The 22,734-nt window shown below is 47.5% G+C and overlaps 1 protein-coding gene across 5 annotated transcripts in view; it reads left to right on the forward strand.

The window, feature by feature from the left end:
• Positions 1-22,734, forward strand: part of ulk4 (unc-51 like kinase 4) — a 633,709-nt gene that overhangs the window by 470,480 nt on the left and 140,495 nt on the right. For all 5 annotated transcript variants that reach the window (XM_072510060.1, XM_072510064.1, XM_072510062.1 and 2 more), the window contains one exon: positions 16,446-16,551. In XM_072510060.1, the coding sequence (XP_072366161.1) occupies positions 16,446-16,551 (106 nt within the window). The remainder of the gene's footprint in view (positions 1-16,445; positions 16,552-22,734) is intronic.

The raw sequence follows: 22,734 nt of genomic DNA on the forward strand, positions 1-22,734 counted from the left end.
AACTGTTGTAATGAACGAAAATGGCAACAAATTTGTACACTGCAAGTCCCACAGACAGCAAAGTGACAATGACCATGTAATCTGATTTTGTAATGTTGATTGAGGGATAGAAGATGGCCAGGACAGCAGAGATAACTCCCCTGCTCTTCTTCAAATAGTTGGCATCCTTCCATCTGCAATAGATAATGGGAATGCTGCATCAGAACTTTGATGAGATCATCCGGTGCACTTAGAAATAGTGTCATGGGATTTTTTAACGTTCACATCTCGAGGCTATGATTTAACATCTAATCCGAAACACAGTGGGCTGGATTCTCCGGCACCGACGGCGAAGTCACATTCGACGATCGGCCGGAAAATCACGGTTCCCGACCAAATTGGGGGCGGCACTGCTTTCTGACGCTCCGTCCCCCCCAAAAAGACATACTCTCCGAGTACGCCGCACCACGTATCGACGGCCTCAGAGAATTGCCTGAGGCTCGATGATTCGCCCCCGACCGGACTTGTTCCCGACGCCATCAGTCGCGTGTGGTCTCATCCGTCGGGAACTCGGCGTGGCGGCTGCGGACTCAGTCCAGCGCCACCACAGTCGGGGGAGGGCAGATCCGCGGGCAGAGGAGACTTTATTAGGGATTGGGGCCACTGTGGGGAAGTGGTCCGGGGCGTGCGAACCGGCCAAAGGGGGGGGGCACTATTTTGCAGGCCAGGTCCGCAAGTGGCCTCCGCCATGTAGCACGGCGCGACCGCTGCAGGCCGCCGCCGTGCACATGCACGGTCACGGACCCGTTTAATGCCCTGGATACACGGATTCACATCACCATGGCAGCCGGTGGAATTTGAATTCAGTTAACAAAACCTGGAATATAAAGCTGGGCAACAAATGCTGGCATTCCTATCGATGCCCACACCCCATGAAAGAATAAACGATTTGCAAACATGCTTAAAATCTGCCGAAAGTCTGGCATTCACTCGCTATCCTTCTCCTTTAGGACGCTTCTTAAAACCCATTTCTCCGACCAAGCTTTGGGCTGTCTGCCTTAATATTGGTATCAGATTTTTGTTTGATAATGCTCCTGTGAACTGCCTTGGGACACTTTACCATATTGAAGGCAATGTATGAATGCAAGTTGTTTTCTAAGACTTGCCGTTGAAAGCTGCAATATACCAGTACAACCTGTCACCACATTTCCCCCTTGTGCTCCACAGTGCTAATAAGTAGAACTGAGAAGCGGAGAGAGAGAGCAGTTTGAAATTAAATGGGGATCTGGACTACTAAACTGTGAAGTGAGCAGAGCTGAACGCTGTTGGGCAGGAGGGAGATTTGTAGCGTTGTTGCAGCTGGATTAGGTGCTGATCATAGTCTCAGCTGGTACTTCAAGTCTGCAGAGAAAATATATCAATACGTACAATGACCATTATGAAAATACTTCTATCTACAAGAGACATACAGCTGATACCAGTCCCTTCGGTGTCTGTAATTTACAGTTTACGGTGAATTAAAAATTGAAGCAGATTTTTTTTAAAAAAAATAATTAATTTAGTAAAAGCCTAGCCCGGGCAATTTGTTTTGATGAATAATTGATTACAGCATTGGATGCTCAATATGAGTTCAGTAGCTGAACTAATAGAAATATCCACGGGAGTTACAAATGGAAGCTAACAAGAAAGTATCTTTTCACCGCCAATAGAGATTAATAACAATAACCTTTTTTCTTGTCACAAGTATGAAGTTACTGTGAAAAGCCCCTGGTCGCCACATTCCGGTCCCTGTTCGGGTAAGCTAATTGAACCCACGCTGCATCAGCTATCTAGCCCACTGAGCTAAAATTGTTTTGACTGGGCCATGTCTTTAAATGAAAGACCATCTAAAATTATCAAAACTTATACTTTTACCAGATCCCTATTGCTACACCAGATCCCTATTGCTAATGTTCAAGAAAATGGAAGTGTCAAATTTAGTAAGTTCCAAACATTTGAAGAATTATTGGCCACTGCACACAAAGATATATCATTATCCTCCATAGGTGATAAAAGGAATTAAAACACTAGATTTTTATGTTAATATAAACAGTTCACTTTTGTCACATCTGCCATGCTCAAAGCTAATTTGTTTAATAATTGAAGGCTGCATATTTTATGTGCCTTTCTGTTTGAAAGAGAAGACAAAAGCGAATTAGAAAGAGATTGTCACCTGTTTGATTACGGCACTGTTCACGCCTCGTTCTTACGCAACAATGGGGGCAGATGTTTTTGTGAGCTTTTCATTTGCATGAATTTCAATTAATCACTTGCAAATAACCTATTGCACATAACAGCAGTTTCAGTTAAGAGCTATGCCTAAAAGGAACAAGCGGCAAAGGATTGAAGAGAAAATTTATATAACCAAAGGAATTAAATTTAAGTTTGGCCCCAGCTTTTGAGGCTCTTGTTTCATCAATTGCTCAAGCTGAGTGTTGAGGAGATCCGTCTGCTTATCTATATTTTTTAAAAAGGTTGAGTGAGTGTCCTTTCAGGTGAGACCGTTGATCCAGAGCAACAACATGAATGGGCACTGGTACCACTTAACCATTTCCCCCAGATATGTGCTCACCAGAGGCCTTGAGTCTCCCAGAAGACCAGAGGCTGCTATGACTAATGGCCTACTTGGCTTTTCCTCCAACTTTATTGACCTCTCTTATACTGAACTTCAAGTCCGAAGGTTAATGCGTTAACCTGTTCTTGCAGCCTTGTGAATCAGATCAAAAGAATTTTATAACTTTAGTATCTTTTCAAGAGGACTTCTGGTGACGCCATGTGAGAGCAAGTTGCACGAAAGGTGGCTCCTGCCAGCATCCTTATACTTAGATAGAATTTATCATAGAATTTACAGTGCAGAAGGAGGCCATTCGGCCCATCGAGTCTGCACCGGCTCTTGGAAAGAGCACCCTACCCAAGGACAACACTTACACCCTATCCCCATAACCCAGTAACCCCACCCAACCCAACACTAAGGGCAATTTTGGACACTAAGGGCAATTTATCATGGCCAATCCACCTAACCTTCTTTGGACTGTGGGAGGAAACCGGAGCACCCGGAGGAAACCCACGTACACATGGGGAGGATGTGCAGACTCCGCACAGACAGTGACCCAAGCCGGAATCGAACCTGGGATCCTGGAGCTGTGAAGCAATTGTGCTATCCACAATGCTGCCGTGCTGCTTGGATCCCTTTTGGCAGGTTTTGCGGGAAATTTGGGGTTCCAACCCAGCAGATTGGCCTGGATAACGGATTGATGATGGAGCAAAGTCAAAAGCCTCGGCAAAAAAGGCCACGGGAAAGAACCCCCTGACTGGTAGCCTGACAACGGAATTCGGGGGAGGAAAGATGGTGGCACCCATCAGAGACACTGGCGGGGGTGATAGCGCAGGAGTTTCAGAAGTTTGGAAGGCAGACGGATGGGCCATCTATAAGGAAAGGAGATTAAACAGTAGTTTAAAGCCACCATTGAGGAAGCGTTGGCTCCGATAAGAGAGCAGCTGGGCAAGACGGCCAAAGCTGTGAAGGAGGAAGGGTGTGGAGGACGCCTTGTTGAGGCATGAAGGCCAGCTCGCCTCGTTGGAATCTGAAATGCTGCTCACGGCAGAGAGGAATCAGGGCCTGAAGGCTAAAGTTGAGGATCTGGAGAACAGGTCGAGGTGCCTGAAGTTCAGAGTGGTGGATTTGCCGGAGGGAGTGGAGGACCGAGACCAACCAAGTATTTTGCAAAGAGGTTCTCTCGGTTGGTGGTGGTGGTGGTGGGTGTTCTACCCCCCCCCCCCCCCCCCCCCCCCCCCGGGCCGCCTTTATTTTTTAAAAATAAATTTAGAGTACCCAATTCATTTTTTCCAATTAAGGGGCAATTTAGCGTGGTCAATCCACCTCCCCTGCACATCTTTGGGTTTTGGCGGAGAAACCCACGCAGACACGGGGAGAGTGTGCAAACTCCACACGGACAGTGACCCAGAGCCGGGATCGAACCTGGGACCTCGGCGCCGTTAGGCTGCAGGGCGAATCCACTGCACCGTCGTGCTGCCATGGCCAGCCTTTATTAAGGCGAAGGCGGTACTGTACATCAAGGGTGTGCGGTTCGGGGTGGAGTATCCAATGAGACTGAGAGTCACAATGGACTTTGACATGTTGGAGCAGGCGGAGGCCTTCATCAAGGATTAACGACTGAGACTGGATTGAGGTGGGCTGATGGGATTGAGTGTGAAAGTTGGGTTGGCTCGGTTTTAAATATGGCAATATATTGTGTTATGTCTATGTTCTGTTTCTTGGAGGTCGGTATGGGATTTTCCTTGAAGCCAGGGTCATGGGGGATGGTAAAGTGGGTGGGTGGATATGGTAATTGGTGGGAAAGAGAAGCATGGTGCTTGGATTAGGACAAGGGAGTATGGAGGGTAGGCCGGGGGATGGTGTTGTTGGCCTTTTGTGGTGGTCATTTGGGCGGGACCGGGGGGGGGTGGGGGGGGGGTGCAGGGGGAGATACCTTGCTAGCGCTAAGGGGTAGGATAGTGAACGGAGTGATGTGGGGGGAGGGGGTATGACTTGTGCCAGTTTGCCGCGGCTCGGTGAGTGTAGATTGTTTGTTTGGGAGGGGGTTAGGCGAGGCGGCGTGCAGTCTGCCAGCTTGAGGGTGGGGTGGGGGGAGTGGAAGAAGGTATGGGGGAGGGAGCTGCCAGTGACCAGGGGATTCTCTTTGTCTCATCCATTGGGTGGGGCAGGTGGCCATCTTAGGTGGGCTTGGGAACGTGTGATGAAGGTATGATACATCACAGTGATAATGGCTGACTCGAGGGTGAGGTGGGTGAGAGGCCCCCGACATGGTTAGTCACCTGAAACCTTCGAAGCCTGGGGAAGCCTTGGAAAGAAGGCAAGGGTTTTTGGACATTTAAAATGTCTGGGAACCCTCGTAGTGTTTTTACACAAGACTCATTTGCAGGTATGGTACCAGACTAGGCTCTAGAAAGTCTGGGTGAGTCGGGGGTTCCACTCAAACTTTGATAGGAGGGTCTGGGGGGTGGCGATTTCCATCAATAAGACGGTCTGGCTGCGGGCAGAGAGGGTCATTGCTGATCAGGGAGGAGAGTAAGTGATAGTTGGAGGTGCATTAGACGGGACGTGGGTGGCCCTAGTGAACGTATACTCCCCAAATTGGACAATGTATCGTTTCTGAGGCAGTTGCTGGCTACAATATTGGATCTGGACACCCTTGATTTGATTTTGGGGGTGATCTGAACTGTGTTTTTGACCTGAAGTGGATCGCTCCAGGCCAAAGTCATTGGTCCTGTTTGGGATGCTAGAGGTATTGTCTGTGTTTATGGAAGAGCCAAGAGGTGGGGGACCCTTGTCGGTTTACACATCCTGGGGACAAGGTGTACTTGAGGATTGATTATTTTATTACGAGTCGGACTTTTCTCGCTGGGGTAAAGAAGGCTGCATACTCGGCGGTAGGTATTTCAGATCATGCCCCACATTGGGTGGAGCTGGAGGTGGGTGTGGGTCGAGAGCGTCGCAGGGGGGGTGGCAGTTAGACGTAGGGCTGCTGTCGGACTTGGGATTCTGTGTGCGGATTTCGAGGGCCATACGGGAGTATGCAGACCATAATAATAATGGGTTGTTCTCACCTTCGACTTTGTGGCGGAAGCGGAAGGCGGTGTTCAGAGGAGCGATCACAGCATGTAAGGCACATGTGGAGGGGGAGGATTGACAGAAATTGGTGGATGAGATTCTGGGGGTGGATCATAGATATGCGAGAGACCCAAGCTGTTGACGTGTAGGAAAACCGGCATATGCAGTTTGACCTGCTGTCCATGGACAGGACGGTTCGCCCACTGAGGCGGGTGAAAGGGGCGGTGTACGAGTATGGGGAGAAGGCCAGTCATCTCTTGGCTCACTAACTAAAGCGGCAGGAGGCGGCCAGGGAGACTGTTCAGGTTAGGGATTTGGAGGGTAGGCTGGTCTCTGCCTCGGGTAAGGTGAATGGAGTGTTTTGGGCCTTTTACGAGAGGTTATATAGGTCGGAGCAGGCAGAGAACAAATGGGGATTGGCGGAGTTCTTGGGAGTTTTGAGTTTCTCAAAGTGGGGGAGGAATTGCGGGAGAATCTGGAGGCACCGCTGGGGCTGAGGGAGATTCAGAGAGTGTTGAGGCACATGCAGGCAATTAGGCACCTGGGCTGGATGGGTTCCCAGTAGGATTTTATAAGATGTTTGGTGGGATCAGTTGGGTTTGTTGTTTCTGGGCATGTTTAGGGATTCTTTGGCATGGGGTGCCCTCCCGGAGGCCCTGGGATAGGCATCTATCTCTCTCCTTCTGAAAAAGGATGAGGACCCCACAGAGTGTAGGCGTATCACCCGCCCTGAGCTGGTTTAGCACAGTGGGCTAAACAGCTGGCTTGTAATGCAGAACAAGGCCAGCAGTGGGGGTTCAATTCCTGTACCGGCCTCCCCAAACAGGCGCCGGAATATGGCGACTAGGGGCTTTTCACAGTAACTTCATTGAAGCCTACTTGTGACAATAAGTGATTATTATTATGAAATGCAGCTGCCAAGTTATTGGCCAAGGTGTTAAGGCTGGAACTTTACCTTCCAGAGGTAATGGGGAAGACCAGACCAGGTTTGTGAAGGAACGGACGTTGTCGTCCAACGTGAGGCAATTGTTATATGTGGTGCTCATCCCTGCGGCTGGGCCAAAATTGGAGATAATTGTATCATTGGACGCGGAGAAGGCGTTCGACCGGGTTGAGTGGGGGTACCTCTTTGTGGGATTGGAGAAGTTTGGGTTTGGTGCTGGGTTTGTGTCGAGGGTACAGCTGCTGTATGTGGCCCCATTTGCTAGTGTTTGTACCATCAATGAGAGTTCAGGATATTGGGGTACGAGGCAGGGGTGTCCAAGGTCTCCCCTGTTATTTGCGTTGGCGATTGAGCCATTGGCCATTGTTTTGAGGGCCTCGAATGAGTGGAATGGGATTGTTAGGGTGGGGTGGAACATAGGGTATTATTATATTCAGATGATTTGCGGCTGCGTGTGATGGATCCAGGGACGTCTATAGGGAATATTATGAATATTTTGCAGAGCTTCGGTGCCTTCTCTGGTTACAAGTTGAATATAGGGAACAGCGAATATTTTGTGGTCAGTGCATCGGGGAGGGGAGCCAGATTAGGGGGGTTGCCATTTTGGTTAGCGGGGACAGGTTTTCGATACTTAGGGGTACAGGTGGCTGAGAATTGGGTGCAGCTCCGGAGGTTGAATTATATGAGCTTAGTGAGTACAGCTAAGGTGGACCTGCCAAGGTGGGATAGACTCCCATTATGTTTGGCAGACCGGATCTAATCGGTCAAGATGAACACTTTGCTGAGATTTTAATTTTAATTTCAGTGTCTCCCGGTGTTCCTGTCCAAGTCTTTTTTCCGGAGGGTCGAGCTGCTTGTCTCTGACTTTATCTGGGCGGGTAAGACCCCGAGGATTCGGGGGGGGGGGTCCTTCAGAGGGACAGACAGGTGGGGGGGGGTCCTGGCACTGCCAAACTTGCCATTTTTTATTGGGCGGCCAACATAGAGAAAGTGGTGGGGGATCCGGGGGCTCTCTTGGTACAGATGGAGTCTGGGTCATGTAGAGGGACAAGCTTGGGGGTATTGGTAACGGCGTCACTTCTGTTGGTGCCAGCAAGGTACTTGCCAGACCCAGTGGTGGTGTCCACGTTAAAAATATGGAAGCAACTCCGCCAGAATTTTAAGTTGGGGCAGCCTCGAGGCTGACTCCCATTTGTGCTACCCACCTGTTTGAGCCAGCAAGGCTGGACACCACATTAGGTGCATGGAAAGAGAAGGGGCTGGAGAGAGTGAGTGATTTATTCTGGAAGAGCAGTTTGCCAGCCTTGCGGAATTGAAGGAGAAATTTGGGTTGGCAGACTTGGACATGTTTAGGTACCTCCAGGCACGGAGCTTTGTGAAGAGGATGCCCTCGGACTTGCCGGTGGTGCCACCATCATCCCTATTGGAGAGGATTCTCTCCTGTCCGGGGTCGGAGGAGGGCAGTACGTCAGGCATGTATGAACTGATCGTAGGTGAAGAGTTGAGTTTGGTTGAGTTGAAGGAGAAAAGGCTAAATGGGTGGTGGATTTGAGGCCACTACTGAAGGAGGAGGTGTGGAGTAAGGCGCTGCGGAGGATGAATGCCACGTCATTGTGTACGAGATTGAGCCTGATACAGCTCAAGGTAGTGTTTTGAGCACCACTCACTAAGGCTAGGATGAGTCATTTTTTTGAGGGGGAGGAGGATAGGTGTGAGCGCTGTTCAAGAGGGCCGACGTACCACACACACATGTTCTGGTCCTGTTCCAGACTGGTCGTTTTCTCGCACCATGTTGGCGATCCTAAATATTGTCCTTTGGGGCTATATTTGGAGTTTAGGATGTGCTGGAGCTGCAGAAGGGGAGGGGGCAGATAATACTCAACAATAATAATAATGATCTTTATTGTCACAAGTAGGCTGTGAAAATCCCCTCGTCGCCACATTCTGGCGCCTGTTCAGGTACACTGAGGGAGAATTCAGAATGTCCAATTCACCTAACAGCACGTCTTTCGGGACTTGTGGGAGGAAACCGGAGCACCCGGAGGAAACCCACACAGGGATGTTCTTGCCTCCGCCTCATTGGTGGCAAGGGTCCTGTTGAGCTGAGTGCGTCGGTGTGGTTAGGGGACTTAATGGACTTTACACCTCGAGAAGGTCAAATACGCTGTGAAGGGGTCAATTGAAGGATTCTACCAGAGATGGCAGCCGTTTATATTGTATTTCAGAGAGTTGGTCACATTAGCTGTTAAAGGGGTAGTGGGGGGCTAAGTCGTGGGGAGTTTTTTTCTTGGACTGAGGGTCATTTTTGGTGTTTGCGTTTAGTTAAGAGTTACTGTTTGCATTTTTTGTAATTTAGTGTAAAATGTTAAAACTTTAATAAAAACATTTACAAAGTTAAACAGTGGGCTGGGTTCTCCGCCGGCGGGATACTCCGTTTTGCCGGCAGCGTGGGGTTGCCCCACAATGGGAAACCCCATTGACCGGCCTGCGTAACAGTGCATCCCGCCGGCGGGGTGAGGCTGAAATGTGGCGCGGCAGGGCGGAGAATCCCCCCGAGTATCTTTCACTGTCATCTCCATTCATACTTAATTTGTTTTTAAAAATAAATTTAAAGAACCCAATTCTTTTTTCTAATTAAGGGGCAATTTAGCGTGACCAATTCACCTATCTTGCACATCTTTGGGTTGTGGGGGTGAGACCCACGCAGACACGGGGAGAATGTGCAAACTCCACACGGACAGTGACCCAGGGCCGGGATTCAAACCCGTGAGGCAGCTGTGCTAATCACTGCGCCACCGTGCCACCCATACTTAACTTGTATTTGTAATATTTCACTGACTAGATTAATCTTCACAAGCTATTCAGCAATTTTGGGAATTGTTCATGCCTTTCAATCAACAGGATCAATTCTGGGGACATCATCATTTCCATTTCTATTTAATTTTGCTTCAATATTTATTTTGCCTGATATATTCCAGGAATAGTAGTATTAAGCTATAGGCCTGGAGTAATGTGCAGAGAGTTCACATTTCATCACAGCACCTGGGGAATTTTAATTCAGTTAATTACATAAATCTGGAATTTAAAAACTAGTCCTAGTAAATGGGGCTATGCAACTACCAGATTACCATAAATAACACGCTAGTTCATATTAGTCCTTTTAGAGAAGGAATACTGCCATTGTTGCTCAGTTTGACCTATATGTGACTTGAGGTCCACATCAATGGCCAGAATGTCACTCCACTTACCTTTAACCTGGCCTCCATTGATGTACCTGGTCAGGGACGAGCTGCTGGCCATCTGATTGGCTGGCTAATCTCAGAGTTGGAACATCCTGCCTCAGGCTTGTTGAAAGTCATGGCATCAAACATGACTACCGTAAAATCTAGTCATGCCTCCTAGGACCAGTGGAGGCAAGCTCCCCCCCTCCCCCCAAAGGCTTTTCACCACCACCTTCTCGAGGCCAATAGGGATAGGGGAATAGATGTTGGCTGTACCGGTGAAACCCACGTTCAGTGAATGAATAACAATGGAAATAGTTTGCCTGTGGCCAAAGAAATTACTGCAGCATCAGAATATTTTTGGTTTGGGGAGAGTCATTGTTCTTTCCCTGCTTTTTCCGTCCATCCTCACACTCAACTGGTTCGCAAGGTATAATTAACTTAAAGGTGAAACTGGTGCTTATATTACAATATATTTGAATCATCAAAATCTTGCGAAATCTTTCAAACCCTTTGGACAAAACCTTTGCAAAATTGCTTTTTGACCCTTTCTGCACAGTTGTAATTCGAGTTTAAATATTCAATTCAAATCAGTTTCTATGGAGGAGAAAGTAATTATCTAAATGATCCTGGTAAAACAATTGGGCTTCAAAATTATGAAAGTATTTGATAGGGTCAATGTGGAGAAGATGAGACTAGAGGCCATCAGAATAAGATGGTCACAGGGCAGCACGGTGGCACAGTGGTTAGCATTGCTGCCTCATGACGGTAAGGTCCCAGGTTCGATCCCAGCTCTGGGTCACTGTCCGTGTGGAGTTTGCACATTCTCCCCGTGTTTGTGTGGTTTTTTGCCCCCACAACCCAAAGTTTTTTTTAAATTTAGAGTACCCAATTATGTTTTTTTTCCAATTAAGGGGCAATTTATGTGGCCAATCCACCTAACCTGCACATCTTTGGGTTGTGGGGTGAAATGCACACAGACATGGGGCGAATGTGCAAACTCCACACAGCCCACAAACCAAAGATATGCAGGGTAGGTGGATTGGCCACGCTAAATTGTCCCTTAATTGGAAAAAATGAATTGGGTACTGTCATGAGAATGTCGTTTTAAGAAATGTTTGGCTGCTCACATTACTGCAGTGATGTCAAAGTGTGGGTGGAGCTGGGCTGTCAGTCAGCTTTTTACTTTCGGTTTAGGCTGTTTGCTGCAGGGTGTGTTTTAGTTTTGTTTCCAGTGTTGGAGCTGAAGCCAGACAGAGCTGGTGTACTGTTGATCTCTCTGCCATGAAAAGACTATCTCTTGATCATTTGGTGAATTCAGAATTATAAATGTTCTCAGTAGTGAATGTAAACCTAATGTGCTTCTGTTAAAAGGTGTATCTTTTGTCTTCTGGATGTTGTTTTGGAAGTTATTAAGGATTACTTCGTGTTGTATTCTTTGGTGGTTATATTTGAATTGATGGTTGCTAAGATGTTCACTGTATGTTTTAAAAAGGTTAACTTGCGTTCATAGAATAAACATTGTTTTGCTTTAAAAAATACGTTTCCGTGCACTCCCCATACCACAATCTATTAAAAGTTGTGGGTCAGGTAAACTCCATGATACACTTTGGCGTTCTCTAAACCCTGGCCCATAACAGTACTCTAAATTTTTTTTTTAATAAAATGGTCAGGGCAGCACGGTGGCACAGTGGTTAGCACTGCTGCCTCACGGCACCGAGGTCCCAGGTTCGATCCCGGCTCCGGGTCGCTGTCCGTGTGGAGTTTGCACATTCTCCCCGTGTTTGCATGGGTTTCACCCCCACAACCCAAAAATGTGCAGGGCAGGTTGATTGGCCGTGATAAACTGCCCCTTAATTGGAAAATATGAATTGGGTACTCTAAATTTAAAAAAATATTTTTTTTAAAAATAAAATAATAAAATGGTCACCAATAAATTCAGTAGGCGGCACAGTGGTTAGCACTATTGCCGCACAGCGCCAGGGACCCAGGTTCAATTCCGACCTTGGGTGACTGTGTGGAGTTTGCAAGTTCTCCCTGCATCTGTGTGGGTTTCCTCTGGATGCTCTGATTTCCTCCCACAGTCCAATGGTGTGTAGGCTAGGTGGATTGGCCATGGTAAAAAAAATGCCTCTTAATTTCCAGGGATGTGCAGGTTTGGTGGGGTTACAGGGTTGGGGGGGGGGGGGGGGGGGGGAGTGGGCCTGTGTAGGGTGCTCTTTCAAAGGGTTAGTGCCGAATGGCCTCCTTCTGCACTGCAGGGATTCTATGAATTCAGGAGAAACCTCTTTGCCTGGACAGTGGTTACCATAACGAGTATTTGAGGCAAATAGCATAAACGCCATCCATCCAGGGTTCTGCTACCTCTCCTTCCACTTTCGTCACTTCACCGCGGCAGAGCTTATTTGGTCAGTTTCCGACTGTTACAGCTTGTTGGATGAGGGGCCATGCCACGGCACGGTTTATGGCAAGATCCTCCTGTGCACCAATGTTAATTTGTCCCCTTTTCAGTGAGGCTTTCAGAGTGTCTCTAAAATGTTTTCTCTGCCCTGCTTGAGATTGGGCTTCAGAATCCGATTATTTGTCATGCAGATGCAGTGTCCAGATCAGCAGAACTGATTTCACACGATCATGGTTGCAATGCTGGAGGAATTGGCTTCGGTGAGGATACGAGAGTTAGTTTGCCTGCTTTCCTTCTTGGCTTTGAGTATCCTGCAGAAGCTGTACAAATTCAGAAGGAAGAATGGAACAGAAGGATATGTTGATAGGGTTAGATGAGGAAGGGTGAGAGGAGGCTCATGTGCTATAAATAGTCGTATGCACCAGTCGGGCTGAATTGCCTGTTTCTGTGGTATCAACAGCTTGATATACCAATGCTTCTTTTAATTTCCTTTGTGAGCAATGCCATAGGAGGACAACTAATTGTTCACATATAACTGATTATTCAGCGGTGAGTGTATTTGTTATTCATTCGTGTACAATGAGAGTCTGAGTGCTGGAGGCAATACATTTTAATGAGCAAACTAAACCCACACACAAACAAGAAGATGGTAATTTCAGGTTTAAGTATCATTCTCCGAACAGTAGAAGCAATGTTTTACTGAAACTACTCATTGCCCTGCTCACACATCGGTGTCCCTGGCTTAATAACTCATTTGTGCACTTGAGATAAGTTTATTGGATGACATAGGATAAAAGTTTGCTGTTAATTCAAGTGCATTTGCATGAAATTCGGTAACACACTTCTTTCAATAATGAGCACACATAAAAGATCACTGTTAAACTGTAAGGAACTATATTTAAAGCTGCGCATAGTAAAAACTTGTCAATCATCCCCGTGTGTTCCGTGGAATAAAAATCACGTATACTGCCTGGAATTGCATGGAGCATACGGAAATAGGTCGTTCATCTCAACTGGTCAGTGCGAGTGTTTCTATTGCAATGAGAAGACTGGAGATAATTGAACCAGGCCACGTGGTGGCAATTCAGTCCCCAGATAACAGAAATTGGATGCAAGATTTATTGATATATGGAGTTACCTCATTTCAAAAAAGAAATTCCAGTTTCTGACCTGAAGACACAGTCATGCTGTGATACAGCACCAAGGACATCCACGGGTGCCCCACCCTCCTCCTTGGTATCTCCCGACACTGTTCAATCTTCTTCCTAACTGAATCTAGAAAGTGAGTGTTAATAGAGGATTTCACCATCATGAATAATGTAACTCCATCCACGGGTCACACGCACACCTCCAGCGGGGATAATTGCATAGTATGCAGACATCATCATTCCAACTAACTGTGTTTACCCCAGCACAGGGACACCACAACTAACCTCACTACTCTCATTGCTAACCCACCTCAGATCTGGCAATTTAGCGAAATGCAAAGTAGGTGGACTCTTTCTGGTATATGTGGCTCACCAAACACCTACTGAGCCATTTGTAGAGCCTTTGAAGCCTCCATTTTGCCTTTGATCTCAGCTACTCGTCTGCTGTCCAATTTCCTAACTTGTGCCAAGTTCTGCTCACTCATCACTCTTGTTCTCACTGATGTATATTGGCTCCCGGTCCACCAGTGCCTTTAAATTCTCATCCCTATGTTCAACTCCCTCCAAGGCCTTGCCTCACCCCACCTCTGTAACCTCTCCAGCCCTACAACCTCTGAGAACTTTATATTCCTCCCAGCTCCGGCCTCTGGTGAAACCCCTGCACCTTTCGCTCCGTCATTGCCAGATATGCCGACGGTTGACTAAGCCCTGGGGTGGGATTTTCCATGCAACCCACTGCATGGTTCGCAGCTACAGAGGCAGCCCATTGGCTGGCGGCAGGACCTTCCGCTCCCACTGTTGTCAACGGGGCTTCCCATTGAACGCACCCCTTGCTGCTGTGAAACTCCAGGAAGATCCCGCCGGCATGAATGGCTGGAAATTCCTTCCCTAAATCTCATCACCTCTTTCGCTCCCTTTAAAACCCTCCTAAAAACCTACCTTTTTGGCCACGTCGCCTGTACTGATAAATCCTCTCAAATTCTGTCTGATAATGCTTCATGGGAAACACTGGACTGTTTCCCTATGTTAAAGATACCATTCAGGGCAGCACGGTGGCGCAGTGGTTAGCACTGCAGTCTCACGGCGCCGAGGTCCCAGGTTCGATCCCGGCTCTGGGTCACTGTCCGTGTGGAGTTTGCACATTCTCCCCGTGTTTGCGTGGGTTTCGCCTCCACAACCCAAAGATGTGCAAAGTAGGTGGATTGAACACGCTAAATTGCCCCTTAATTGGAAAAAATGAATTGGGTACTCTAAATTTATTTTTTAAAAGATCCCATTCAAATGCAAGTTGTCTTGTTGCCCATTTTTTTTGCGTGATTATTTTTCTGCCGCTCACCATTATCTGGCTGAAAGAACAGACAGATTCATTCTTCCCAAGGGTTTACCAGTGCAGTTGTTCCGTAATCTGATGAGTCATTGCTATGTAAAAATAAGTCGGGTGGATCCATTCTGCAGTTCTGCCGTCTCCCTCTCCATGGGGAAACACTCCTCCACCTGGATCTCCGCTGAACAGTTTTCCCCAATGGCCCAGTTGAGACCAAGACTTCTCCATGTGGGAAATTGTAAACTTCCATGTCCTCTGATTCTGCAGCTTAGAACATCAATAAATCTTGTAGCATTCCTTCAGGCTATCGGGCTCCAGAATCTTTAACTTTAGGTGTGTAAAGAGATAAATCCATTGCAGGTCTTAAAACTATAAATGTTTAAAGTTGCAATGTGTATTTTTTTTTCAACCTAATATTTCTTTCTACCCTGTTCCCGAACAACATTATGGTTTTGAGTTTGTGGTATTGGTATGCTTTAGGCTCAAGTAACTAGTGGGGATTCTGGATAGTCTCAAGTGGAAGTCCATTGTTTGCACACATTTTTGCACTTGATTGATTGATTTATTGTCACATGTACCGAAGTGCAGTGAGAAGCATTTTTCTGCGGCCAAGGGAACATACATAGCACATTCGCAGTAGACAAAAAGAATAATCAACAGTTCATTTGCATTGATTCCTGCAGACAGGAAGTGGTAGGAGTGGAAATCACATGCATGTGAAATTTAAAGGGAAGGAGACAATTAAAGGGAAATTAATTCTGAAAGCCTTTGGAAGGATTCAGAAGTTTATTAGTGACATTTGTCAAGGCTGAAGTGATAGAGGACTAAGAATTGATGGGCAAGGCCGTGTATCTTGAATTTCCTTTACATTTATTCTTTTGCAATCGAGCCACATGACCTCTTGTTTAATTGTTGATGAAGTGGGCTTGCGGCTGTGAGTTCATTGAAAGGTCGGTTTCTCTCTCTGCCATAGCATTCTCTACATGGGATCAGCATTAAGGCATGAGCACAAGGGGGTGCAGCCATGCTTCAGGACACAGCTACCCGTTGCTATCACCAGATATACCAGCCTATGTGAAGGCTCTTGAACCAGACCTTGTGAAGGTAGTGTTATGATATGCAAACATGCAACCAATGAACACTCAGAATGGGACACAAGCAATGGGCAGTCAGGAGACTCAGAGGTGGCATCACCACAAGGGGGCATGACATAAACACTATAAAAGGGATGAGGCACTCACATCCTGCCTCTTTCACAGACAGACATCTAGAGAGTTAGACAGGGTTGATCAACAGCATCACACCCCAGCACGTGGCTTAGAGCAGGCTGCTACAGTTAGACTGAGTTACTACAGTTAGATTAGCAGAGAGTCAAACTCATTTGAGAACTGTGTTAATAGTTCAATAAACATGTAGAACTCATTTCAGAGTCTGGAGCATCCTTTAGTTAAGGCTGCATCAAGTAGCAGCCTGTGTTATCCGAAGCAGCCTAACACAACAGGTAGTTCCCTCTATCCTCGTCAGTTCGATGTAGTGACATCTGCAGAAAATGTTGGTGGCGGCTTGATTGGTGCATGCAACTGATGCTGTTGATGACTGGTACGTAGTGCCACACACACACACCAGGCATGTCTATTTTCCATTACTGCCAGGCCATTTTTCTATAAATACTACTGTATGTTTTTTGTTATCGTGCTGTTTTATGTTGCATTTGAATATAGTTTTAGGTTTTCCAATCAACTTGTCTTGTATTCACAGGAGCAGCAGAACAATGTACTTGGGACTGCCATGCAAAGCGTAATATTACTTTTCAACAAACTAGTTGCCTATAAAGATGCCAATATGAAAATGCTTTATGAACAAGGTATGGCACTTTTATCTTTTTTTAGATTACAAAATGTGTGTAGCTTTAACTTGATAGCTCTTATTCAATTTCACAAATTTAGATTTAACTGTTCTATCTTTGGAGATGGGTTTTTTGCAAGCAGGTTTGGGTATTTTTAAAAAATAAATTTAGAGTATCCAATTCATTTTTTTCCAATTAAGGGTCAATTTAGCGTGGCCAATCCACCTACCCTGCATATCTTTTGGGTTGTGGGGGCGAGACCCACACAAACACGGGGAGAATGTGCAAACTCCACATGGACAGTGACCCAGAGCCGGGATCGAACCTGGGACCTGGGCGCCGTGAGGCAACCGTGCTAACCACTTGCGCCACCGTGCTGCCACGGGTTTTTTTTTTTAAAGTCCAAATGTCCTAGTCGATCACATTTTGGATAATTGATAAATGGATTGTGCCAACAATAATTAATTTTTCTAAAGTTTTACCTGTTTCAGGAGTGAATGCAATTATCGTGAGTATTGTTATCACTATATCCTGTGCATTGACTTCCTCTTGTGACCATGGAGTGATTGGTCACACAAAGGGCTGTTCCTGCTCAAAGTCACAGAAAAGGGCTCTTTATACCCAGATCCGGGTGAAACTTTGATGAAAAGGCGTAGGTGAGTAGGTGAATGTTAGAGGAGTAGTTCACGCCTGGAATGGGATGTCTTCTGATCACCAGTCCCGGCAGAAAACAGTGCGAGGTTTGGCTGGAAAGGTGAAACAGTCTTGTGCTTCACAGACTGTCTCTTCCAGCATGCAGGCGGCGGAGGGGCAAGCTGTAAGGCCCCATATACAGGAACTGATGACTTTTATCAAGGAGGAATTCCATAAACAGAGGAAAGAAATGCATGAGGATTATGCAAAGGCCATTGCAGAAGCTGTGGCACCCCTGAAGAGTACTTTGGAGCGGATGGAGAGGTGTTTGCAGGTGCAGGGGTCACAGATTCGGGAGATTGAAGGAGTGATCTCGGACCACAGCGATCGTGTGGTGGCTCTGGAGACGAAGGTGAGGCTCCTAGGCGACTTTGTAAAACGCTGAGGGCAGAGGTTGAGGAGCAGGAGAATACTTTGAGAAGACCGAACCTGCGAATAGTGGGCCAGCCTGAAGGAGTGGAAGGTGTGAGTGCCACAAGGTACGTCTCGAGGATGCTGGCGGGACTGGTGGCAGAAGGGGTGCTAGATAAGGCACCTGAAGTGGACTGAGCGCATAGGTCTCTGAGGCAAAAGCCTAGAGCTGGGGAGCCGCCGCGATCACGATTTATGGTGATCGTGAGACTCCATCAATTTGTGGAGCAAGAGAAAATTCTACGGTGGGCCAGGGAGAAACGTAGCTGCGACTGGGAGGGAAATAACGTCCAAATTTATCAGGACATCGGAGCCTATTTGGCAAAATGGCGGGCAGGTTTCACCAAGGCCAAGGCGGTGCTGTACCGGCAGCAGATCTGGTTTGGGGTGCTCTACCTGGTGAAGTTATGAGTGACATTCAGAGGCCGGGAGTATTATTTTGAGACCCCAGAAGCTGCCAAAGACTTCATTAAGGAGCATAAACTGGGGGAGAACTGAGTGGACAATGCTTGGGAACCGGGGTTCTGGCACTGTGTAATGGTCGGGAGCATGTTTGAAGTGGGTGTTGGGTTTGAGGGATTTTCGCCTTTTTTTGGCCGGGGGGGGGGGTGTTTCTGTTCAATGTTGAGATTGTAAGGAGTTGTAGGGGTGAAATGTTTATGTGGGGATGGATGTTCCCATCCCCCCTCCTGTTTTATGGGACTGTTTGTGTTTAACATCTGTTTGTTTGCTTTTGGAGAAGGCTACCTGGAGTTCAGGAGAAGTCCTTGTTTGGGTAGGGGAGGGTAAGGCCAGCAGGGGGCCTTCTTCTTTGAGCTGAGGAGTGGGAGAGGAGAGGGAGGGGGAGGTCATTAGTATGTGCCTTTGGACAGGGGCAGCCGTGCTAGCAGGTTATGCTGGTGAACGGAAGTGAGATGGTGGGGGAGAAAGCCAAGAGGGGTGGCCGGGGGCAGGGGGGAAAGTGGAAGTGGGGGGAAGAAGGGGAAGGGGAAAAGTGGGGGTGGGGGGGTTTCTGCGACGCGGCAGGGGTGAGAGACGACATGGTCAAGGACGAAGAAAGGGGCCATTTGGGATTAGCTAGGTACAGAGTGGAATTAAAGGGGCAGGAGTTAAGTGGGGAAGATGACGGACGGTAGATGGGATTGGAGGCGCAAGCCTCCGGTAAGGTTGGTAACATGGAACGTCAAGGGACTGAATGGGCCGGTTAAAAAGTTGCGGATGTTCGCGCACCTGAGGAGCTTTAAAGTGGGGATTGTCTTTTTGCAGGAGACACACCTCCGTGTGAAGGACCAGGTTAGTTTACGGTAGGGGTGGGTTGAGCAGGTTTTTCACTCGGGGTTTGTATTGAAATCGAGGGGTGTGGCGATTTTAATGAGCAAAAAAATGGGATTTGTGCGTGCGAAGGAGGTGAGGGATCCAGGTGGGAGATATGTGATTTGTGAGTGTGGTATTGGAAGGGGCGCCGGTAGTGTTGGTAAATGTGTATGCCATTGGGATGATGTAGGTTTTATGAGGGGGTTGCTGGCAGCAATCCCGGATTTGGCCACGTACCAGTTGTCCTGGAGCCGAGGGTGGATAGATCGAGCCCCAGGTCGATGGGTAGGGTACGAATGGCAAGGGAGCTGGGAGGGTTTATGGAAAGGATGGGTATGGTGGATCCATGGCACTTTCAGAACCCAGGGGGAAGGGAGTATTCCTTATTTTCACACGTTTATAAGGTGTATTCGAGGATTGATTACTTTGTAGTGAGTCGGGAGATTTTGGTTGGGGTGGAGGGGGCAGAGTATGCGGGGCATGTTGTCTGCGAGCCCAAGGATGAGTGGCTTTATTTACCAGGGAAAATTGCCACTGACAGGAATGACTATAACAAAACTAGAGGAGAGCGACAGTTTCCATCATGCCTTTGAAATCACAGGAAACATGATTGAACGGATTCAAGTGTCCTGTAATAACAGTCAGGAGGTACACGACTGGGTCGAAAATCTTTTGATATTAACCAAAGGCACAGTCCCTGGGATTACAAGTTCAAAACCACTGTCCAACATATCGGGGAGGGTCCACGTGGTGAAAATAAATATTCTGCCGAGGTTCTTGTTTATCTTTCAGGCTCTCACGATCTTTATACCAAAGGCCTTTTTTCGGAAAGTGGACACAATCATCTCTGACTTTGTATGGGCGGGGAAGGTGGCGAGGGTTGGGAGGACCTTGCTGCAGAGGCAGCAGGGGGGGTTGGCATTGCCAAATTTGCTTCATTATTGTTGGGCGCCGAACATAGAACATAGAACATTACAGCGCAGTACAGGCCCTTCGACCCTCGATGTTGCACTGACCTGTGAAACCACTCTAAAGCCCACCTACACTATTCCCTTATCGTCCCTATGTCTATCCAATACCATTTGAATGTCCTTAGTGTTGGCGAGTCCACTACTGTTGCAGGCAGGGCATTCCACGCCCTTACTACTCTCTGAGTAAAGAACCTACCTCTGACATCTGTCTTATATCTATCTCCCCTCAATTTAAAGGTATGTCCCCTCATGCTGGACATCACCATCCGAGGAAAAAGACTCTCACTGTCCATCCTATCCAATCCTCTGATCATCTTGTATGCCTCAATTAAGTCACCTCTTAACCTTCTTCTCTCTAACGAAAACAGCCTCAAGTCCCTCAGCCTTTCCTCATAAGATCTTCCCTCCATACCAGGCAACATTCTGGTAAATCTCCTCTGCACCCTTTCCAATGCTTCCACATCCTTCCTATAATGCGGCGACCAGAATTGCACGCAATACTCCAAATGCGGCCGCACCAGAGTGTTGTATAGCTGCAACATGACCTCATGGCTACCAAACCCATTCCCTCTACCAATAAAAGCTAACACACCGTACGCCTTCTTAACAACCCTCTCAACCTGGGTGGCAACTTTCAGGGATCTATGTACATGGACACCGAGATCTCTCTGCTCATCCACACTGCCAAGAATCTTACCATTAGCCCAGTACTCACTCAGTCTTCCTGTTATTTCTTCCAAAATGAATCACCTCACACTTTTCTGCATTAAACTCCATTTGCCACCTCTCAGCCCAGCGCTGCAGCTTATCTATGTCTCTCTGTAACTTGTAACATCCTTCCGCACTGTCCACAACTCCACCAACTTTAGTGTCATCAGCAAATTTACTCACCTATCTTCTACGCCCTCCTCCAGGTCATTTATAAAAATGACAAACAGCAGTGGCCCAAAACAGATCCTTGTGGTACACCACTAGTAACTGGACTCCAGTCTGAACATTTCCCATCAACCACCACCCGTTGTCTTCTTCCAGCTAGCCAATTTCTGATCTAAACTGCTAAATCACCCTGAACCCCATGCCTCCGTATTTACGGCAGTAGCCTACCATGGGGAACCTTATCAAATGCTTTACTGAAATCCATATTCACCACATCAACTGCTTTATCCTCATCCACCTGTTTGGTCACCTTCTCAAAGAACTCAATAAGGTTTGTGAGGCACGACCTACCCTTCACAAAACCGTGTTGACTATCTCTAATCAAATTATTCCTTTCCAGATGATTATACATCTTATCTCTTATAAACCTTTCCAAGATTTTTCCCACAACAGAAGTAAGGCTCACTGGTCTATAGTTACTGGGGTTATCTCTACTCCCCTTCTTGAACAAGGGGACAACATTTGCTATCCTCCAGTCTTCTGGCACTATTCCTGTAGACAAAGATGACTTAAAGATCAAGGCCAAAGGCTCAGCAATCTCCTCCCTAGCTTCCCAGAGAATCCTAGGATAAATCCCATCTGGCCCAGGTGACTTATCTATTTTCACACTTTCCAGAATTGCTAACACCTCCTCCTTATGAACCTCAAGCCCTTCTAGTCTAGTAGTCTGAATCTCAGTATTCTCCTGCTACCCCCTGAAAGAATGTGGACAATGTGCGGCGGTGGTGGGAAGGAGAAGGGGTAGAGTGGGTTAGGATGGAGGAGGCATCTTGAATTCAGGGAGCCCAGTGGTGCAGTCCACGGTGAAGATATGGAATCAGCTGAGGAGGCATTTCAGGGTGGAAGGGATTGCGAGAATCATGCGTTTGAATCATAGAATCATAGAATTTACAGTGCAGAAGGAGGCAATTCGGCCCATCGAGTCTGCACTGGCCCTTGGAAAGAGCACCCCACTTAAGGCCACGCCTCCACCCTATCCCCATAACACCACCCAACCTTTTTGGACACTAAGGGCAATTTATCATGGCCAATCCACTTAACCTGCACATCTTTGGACTGTGGGAGGAAACCGGAGCACCCGGAGGAAACCCACGCAGACACAGGGAGAACATACAGACTCCGCGCAGCCAGTGACCCAAACAGGGAATCAAACCTGGGACCCTGGAGCTGTGAACCAACTGTGCTAACCACTGTGCTACCGTGCTGCTCATTTCACTGAATGGTAGAGGGTACATGGGCCTCAGTGTTTGAGCCGGGGGGGGTTGGATAGTGTATACAGGAGGTGGAGGGAAGTGGGAGCTGGTCAAGGTGAGGGATTTGTATTTGAAGGAAGGGTTTGCCAGTCTGGAGGAGCTAAGGGAGAGGGTAGAGCTGCCGAGGGGGAGTGAGTTCAGGTATCTACAGGTTACGGACTTTGCACAAAAGGTCTGGAAGGGATTCCCTAGATTGCCTGGATACACCCTGCTGGAGCGACTGCTGCTTCCGGATGTGGAAGGGGAGGGAGGAATTGGAGATATATATATAAGTGGCTGGGGAGCAGGGAGGCGAGCGGGTGGTGAAGATCAAGGAGAAATGGGAAGCGGAGTTGGGAATGGAGATCAATTGGGGAGTATGGAGTGAGGCACTGCGAAGGGTAAACGGGACCTCCTCTTGTGCAAGGATGAGCCTGATACAGTTTAAGGTGGTGCACAGCATGCATATGACTTGAGCGAGAACGAGTGGGTTCTTTCAGGGGGTAGCAGATGAGTGTGAGAGGTGTGGGCGAGGGCCAGCGAATCATGCGCACATGTTTTGGGTTGTGAAAAATTGGAAGATTCTGGGCGGGAGTGTTCGCGGTCTTAGCCAGGATAGTGGAGGAGGGAGTGGACCCAGACCC

The sequence above is a fragment of the Scyliorhinus torazame genome, chromosome 6 (assembly GCF_047496885.1).
Source record: "Scyliorhinus torazame isolate Kashiwa2021f chromosome 6, sScyTor2.1, whole genome shotgun sequence".
NCBI lineage: Eukaryota > Metazoa > Chordata > Chondrichthyes > Carcharhiniformes > Scyliorhinidae > Scyliorhinus > Scyliorhinus torazame.